The following is a 6,833-nucleotide window of genomic DNA, read 5'->3' on the forward strand; positions in this document are numbered from 1 at the left end:
CCCCAATTCTATCCAAAGGAATACTGACAATGGATTGCTGTAGATGAGGAACAGCTGATCCTCCTGGAACAGGGACCTCTGGCTGACTAGATTTATCAGAAGGACAGATGGGGGCAATAGATGGGGGTCCTGACAACACAGTGGACATTGGCAGGGATGACAGAGTATGGAGGCTCTAGAGGGAGAAGAAGGCTGTTTATCTGACGAGTTTATATTCATACTCAGATGCCACGGAACTCAGAAAGTAAGTGACTGTGACCAGTAATAGTCATATATATAGAGATTAGAAATGCATGTGAAAACGTCTCAATGTCAGTTGCCTTAAAATGAATTTTTCTGTATGAAACTGTATTTTAACAACGAAGTGGAGATCTTTTCTAAACATTAAAACCTCATTTAATTTTATGTCTTGTAGAGTTTATAATCAGTAAAAGATTGTACAAGCGTAATAATTCCTCTGTAAACCTAAAAATGTACAGCCAATTTTGAAAGAGATGTACCCTAGCTCAGAAAAATGTTATTGAATAGGTTAATGCTGTTGTAATGAAATGCTTCTTTTAATTAAAAAAAAAAAAAGCTTTACCTTTAGTCTGACAATTTCCTATACAACATGTATGTGTTCTGTAATTTCCCAAGTTCATAATGAATGAAAGGAAAATTCTCATCTTAATTATCCTAATTTCCAAACAATTAGAATCCAGAGCAACTGGAAGTTTCTGCATATAGACACCAACTGCTTTCTTTCCTTCAAGAAAGCCTGCCTGTGAACCACACTGCCTGTTCATTAACATGAGGTTCTCAGAGATCCGTGTGTAATCTCCTTTAGTTTCTCTCATACTCTGCCTGGAAGATTGCCTCTCCGGTGTCCTCTTACTTGTAGGTACTGAGTCCCTTGTGCCAGGGGCATTCCATAAGTCCACTGGGAGTCTTGTCATTTGGGGCTGAGGCTGTGGCTCAGCGATAGATGCCACCTAGCATACACAAGGCCCTGGGTTTAATTCCCAGTACCACAAATACATTAAGTAAATAAGTAAAACTGTCTATCACTACACAAGCTGCTGCTTCTATCGAGAATGACCCCTCATCCTGTTTTAATATACTTTAAGATCTTTCTGGAAGCCTCCCCCAAATACCAGCTGCCTGCCAAGATCTCCCTGGCTCTGTCCTCCATACCTGTATCGTGTCACATGACACGACAGCATACTTAAGCTGTGTATTTGCACAACATCTGCCTCCCTAATCAGATGCAGGGCTTTCAAGCAGGGCTTCACTGTGCATAAGAATTATCTGGGGACAGCCTTAAAATGTAGCTTCTCATTTGGTAAGAGCAGCAAGGGCCTGAGTATCTGCATCTCTCACAGCTCCCAGGTGACAAGGGAGCCACAGCCTGCCAGGGTCTACCTAATACACTTGAGAGTGCGTGTCTGAGCTCTCAGGAACTGGGCCCTTGTCACCGCTTCAAACAGCTGCCCGCCAGTTCTACTGTCAGTGTGAGAGAGGAGACATCAGGGCTGCTGGTGCCACAGAGGACAGAGCATACGCACACGTGGGCTGGAGCACACAGACTGAGAGTTTGGCTAGTTAGAGAGGAAAAGGGAATGGACATTAGTGAGGAAACCGGGTACAGCAGAGAGAGGAGGGCGGAGAATGGAAAAGGTATGGAGGAAAGACAAAGCGAGGAGAGGGGCAACTCGGGGAGGGGCACACGCCAGGGTGATGTGGCCTATGCTATTTATCCAGACAGGTTTGACGAATGGACTAAGGTCTCCCAAGTGGTGGCCTCCAATCATCCATGCCATCAAGGACGTGTACGCAGACCGTGGACGCTGCATTCTACAGCTCGTTGTCCTGATGGTGAGACCCATTACTGTGGTAACAATAATGATAAAGCAGGTCGCAGGTAAAGAGAACACGATTCTCTGTATCACAGTTTCGGGTGTAGAAAAGCCTATGAGAGCTAAGATCTTTGACAGTAGAAAGTTTGTTACTCACTAAAACACGGAACAACAACCAGGTTACCTGATACAGTTCGATGCGCTGTTCAGCAACTCTGGCTTTGGGGTTCTGCAAACGGAAGACTCTGAACTCCGCCTTCACCAGGTTGGAAGCGTTCTTCTCCATTGCTGAGACATCAAAGCGGACAATTCTGAAGTAGGGTCTGTAGAAAGTAGGCGGGATGGCATCTGTAAAAAGTTAGGGCAACAGTTGGAAAGGATAAAGCCCAATGCATTCTCAAAAAAGACCACAGCACGTGATACTCCCAAGAAACAGAAGGGAAATAGCTATATCGCAATTTTGTTTCCAATGACCAATTTAATACCATTAACAATTTAACCAGGGGAAAAAAAATGAAACAAAATCAACACGTGGGAGGGTCTGGTTACAGGAGGAGCAGATTAGGAGAGATTAACAAACCACTTCAAACTACATCTGAAGGCGAGCATTTAACCCTGTCTTTCGAAGGCTGACAAACTGGCAGAAAATCCTAGATGGTTATGAATTGGAATAAGCTCATGACAGTTGATGGCTGGAGAGGGCTGCTGGGCTTGTATACGCTTCAGTCAGATGTGCCAAGAAAATAGCTCCTAATGGTAAGTCGTCTGCCCGTGTATTTTTTTTCCTTGAAAGTTTGGCATCTGAATACTCTACTCTTAACCAGCCGCATGGTTTGCTTCTTTTTTTGGCTTTAGTAGTTTGGGTTTTCACACATATGACCAAGTTATGATAAGAAAATCTAAATAAAACAAAATCTGAATGAAACAAAACTATAACCACAAACTGCCTACACTGGGTGTCCAGTCCTAAGATTCTTTGGGGGGATAACTTAATCTGCGATTAAGAGAAAGAACAAGGGGGCTGGAGAGATGGCTCAGCCGTTAAGAACACTGGTTGTTCTTGCAGAAGACCTGGGTTCGAATCCCAGCACCACATGGCAGCTAACAACTCTCCATAACTCCAGTCCCAGGGGATCCGACAGCCTCTTCTGACCTCTGCGGACATGCAGCTAACAATAACTCCAGTCCCAGGGGATCCGACAGCCTCTTCTGACCTCTGCGGGCATTGCACGACATGGGTGCATGCACTTACATGCAAGCAATACACGCACACATACACATAAAATTAAAAACATAAAATTTTAAAAGAAGAGAGAAAGAACAAAATAGCTTCAGTTTGGGACCTTGTAGAAGACAGAGTTTAGGACACATAACAATTTCAAGATCATGAGTTCCTTGGAATTTTGTTATTTTCTAGTAGCCTGTCCTTGCCTTTGAATATGAAAGTGGTCCTACCTAGGACCCAAGCAGGTCACTTTGCCTCTCTGATTTCATTCCCAACATTCATTGATTATCAACAATGGGCCAACAGACTGTTTGCTACAAGTATGTTTCTACGGTCTTCTTCCAAAATCCCCTGAGAATTTACCTTCCTTGTTCCAGAATGTTCCATGCAATCTGGAAGCTCCACTTCTTCCTGTCCTTTTACAATTACAGAATTTCATTACAACATAATTATTCACAGTTATGGTTCTCTTCAAATATTTTGATTGTTTCTGCATTATGTGTGTTTATTTTGTTTTCCCCTATGAAATTTTAGTAATTCTGAAGGCAGAGCTATCTCATTTCCCTCCACATATTCAAGGCTGTAGAAAAAATGTAGTTTGCTGATCATTTCCTGTTGCATAGCTGGTCATCAATGGGAGTCTTGAGACTCGGACATCTGGCTACTGGAAACACTAACTTATTAAACAAGCCATCTTGCTGAGCTTAAAATAGAAATAAATAAATGCCCTTCATGATTTCTTGGGAAATCCATGCCCCGACAATTACACTGGAGGGGAGGGGGAGATAGAAACACACTGAATTTCCTCATCTTAGGAGCTCTGAACCTTCGGCCTCATGAGCCTTCTCTTTATCTCTTTCCCATATCCTTGAGACTCTGCAAATGCTGGTTCATGGAACTCCAAGCCCATGGCCCTATTAATTCAGGCTCTGTAGCTAGAAAGCCAGAAACAAATGGACACGCAATCCAAACATTCAGATAGATTTTGGACAAAAGGAAGTATTCATGGAGACAGAGTGATGACCCTCTGAGAAACAGAGCGTGGGCAGCTTTCAGACCAGGAGCAGGAGCTGGCTCCCTTGTGGGCTCCAAAAGGAGCTGCTGCTAGAAATCGACCTTTTTTTCCACTGCAGTGTATGTATGCCCTTCCCAGTGATCACAATGGTCTGATCCTAACCAGCGCAGTTGAAAACAGGCCGGCTCTCAGGACTCAGGCAGAGCGGACTGGGCAGAGGTTGACCTAGGTTCCCTGGATGTGCACACCCTCTTGGCCAGAATCTTCCATAGGTGGAGTGGCCACATTATCTTGACTTGTCTGTCGTCTGCATCAGGCAGCATAGGCTTCAAACATCCTTTGAAAGCGCATCCTGGAAGTGCAAGGCTAATTTCACGTGTTTCCTGTCATTAGCCAGAGTAAACATCTCCTTCGTTTTGCCCCCCCCCCTCCTTTCTTTCCCGGGAGCCCCCACAGTCCCATTCTACAAACAGCCATCTTTCACCCCCGCCTGCCACAATCTTATCCTTCCATCGAGTTTGTAAATAAGTACTCTTGAGATTTATTTTTATTCTCTTTTATGTTTATTAAACTTTGAACAATTTTCCTTCCTTCTGGTCTTCTGCCCATACTCACACTCTTCCTTTTTATGGCTGCCTCAGACCACGAGGTCAATTTTGTTTCTACTTCTTCTAAGCAAATCGTCCAACGATCCTGTCCCAGGCTTTTGAGTGCTGAAGGGGAGTCTGCAAATATTTACAAGAGGAGCTTGATGGGTAAGTATGGTTGCTCCTGTGTGTTCCCTCCATCCCAGCAAACAGTTGTCCTGTGTGCTGGCTCTTAGGACAGTTAGGCAGCTTATCTTTCAACTATGGGACAATGCAGCTCTGCATTAGAGGATCTTGTTTTGTAAATAGAAGCAGTTAATGCACACGGAGACAAAATTTCTCAGTAGCCCCCACCAGTCTACCTGATCTGGTGCTGGAAGCATAGTGAAGCCACCAGGTCTGAGCACTGTGGAAAAAAACACAACACAAACTGCTTACCCAAGAACTACCACTTCGCCTGCCGCCGTTTGCTTAAGTCTCTTGGCCCAGATAGGACACTTGAGCAACTCCAAATGTCTTCTCATTTGGGGGGAACAATCACTGTAAATTGCTCGGACCTGCTGTCTGACCAGGCCCTAACTACATAAGTGTTTTTTAATGCATGGAGTAGAAGAGGTCTGCTTACCAGTCAGATTCACTCCCTTAGCTCAGGGCGCCAGAGCGGCAGAGTCTAGAAGTTTAATGGCTCCTGCAGCCCAGATCCACCCAGTGAGTCTTGGAGGACTGGAGCTTTTTTCCTCTGCTTCCTCCAAGAACACACTTCCCCCTCTGGGGTGGGAGTTTTCACTATAATTAATCCTCTGCAACTCCAACCCCAATTGCTATACCCTTGCCAGGTGGTCAGATACTTGATGGCCTGACCAGCGCCAACTTGCCCACTCACATTTTGGCCTGCTCCTTCCTCCCCATTTCTGACCCACTTTTTCAAGTCAAGCAAACTGATTTTCCTTTAATCCCCTGGCTTTCACACCAGCAGGCTGACTTTGATTCTCTTCCCCTGCTTCCTTGCGTGCCCTATCCTCAGGGAAAATCTTGCACCTCAAAGATTCCACATGTCAGGGATTGAGTTGACTTCCCCCTCAGATCACCCAGGATACATATCACTGCTAATAAAATGTGAGGAAATGGAGAGTGAGAAAAAAAAGACTAAATCTGAATCATCAATTTGCAAAGGAATTGTGTACAGAAACCCTGAACACAGCATTAAATCACACACTACTTCAGAAACATCCGCTCATTTGAATCCGCCCCAAATATTCGTCATATATGTGTATATATATAATTCTCTGTGAATGAGTCTTTGAGCTCTGGTGTCTTACAGTTCTTTGCTTGTCCACAGCCCAGGGCTGACTTTGCAGGTGTGTGACCAGAGCAGGTGCACGGGGTCCCCAGGCTCAGAAAGGCCTCACGTTTGAGTGGAATGCTCTATGGCACTGTCGGAAATCCTTAATAGCTTCTTGATTCATGTTTTGTAAGTGAAGTCCTATAGGACAATGGGACGTGAGGCTTGGTACCTGAGCTCCTGCAGTGACCCTCCTTCCCGGGATTCTCCACCTCCTACCCCTTGTCCGCTGGTGTCCCCAACCTCATCCAACTTTCCTGGCCCACCTAATGTCACCTGTCATCCGCTTTTTCTAGCAGGCTGAGTTCAGTCATGCAGCCCAAGTCATCCCCACCTCAAGCTGCCAGTGCCATGGTGCATTTGGTGGGAGCATGCCTCCAGCCCAGTGTCAACCTAGGTACCCAAGCATAGCCCAGTATGGAATTTATAATGTCTTGGATTGGATCAATGCATCTATGGGGAAGAACATGCTAGCCTAGTGAGACATGCTGTAGCTGGTGTCAGGGAGACCCCGACATCTGGTAAGCTGAACATTCCAAGTTAAAGGCAGGACTTCGTGTGCCTGTGAGGGTCTCCTGCACTGTGGAAATAATTCTGTCCCAAAGAAACAGTGTCAAATAGCCCACATAGGTGAAGGAGAGAGAGAGAGAGAGAGAGAGAGAGAGAGAGAGAGAGAGGCCCCAGGCTTGTTGGCGCACGCCCTTAATCCCAGAGGATGCAGAGGCAGGTGGATCTCTATGAGTTTGAAGCCAGCCTGCTCTACATAGTGAGTTCCAGGCTAGCCAGGGCTACATAGTAAGACTTGGGGGGTGGGCATGTTTACCTGCCT

General features: G+C 45.4%; 1 protein-coding gene across 1 annotated transcript in view; it reads right to left on the reverse strand.

The window, feature by feature from the left end:
* Tgfb2 (transforming growth factor beta 2) overlaps positions 1-2,183 on the reverse strand; it is a gene marked incomplete at its 5' end in the record, with an annotated part of 30,034 nt that extends 27,851 nt beyond the window's left edge. Inside the window, 1 exon segment of the mRNA XM_008826806.2 lies at positions 2,020-2,183. Coding sequence (XP_008825028.1) covers positions 2,020-2,183 — 164 coding nt within the window.
* Between the last annotated feature and the right edge of the window lie 4,650 nt (positions 2,184-6,833).

The sequence above is a fragment of the Nannospalax galili genome, unplaced genomic scaffold, assembly GCF_000622305.1.
Source record: "Nannospalax galili isolate Female #2095 unplaced genomic scaffold, S.galili_v1.0 scaffold592, whole genome shotgun sequence".
Classification (NCBI taxonomy): domain Eukaryota; kingdom Metazoa; phylum Chordata; class Mammalia; order Rodentia; family Spalacidae; genus Nannospalax; species Nannospalax galili.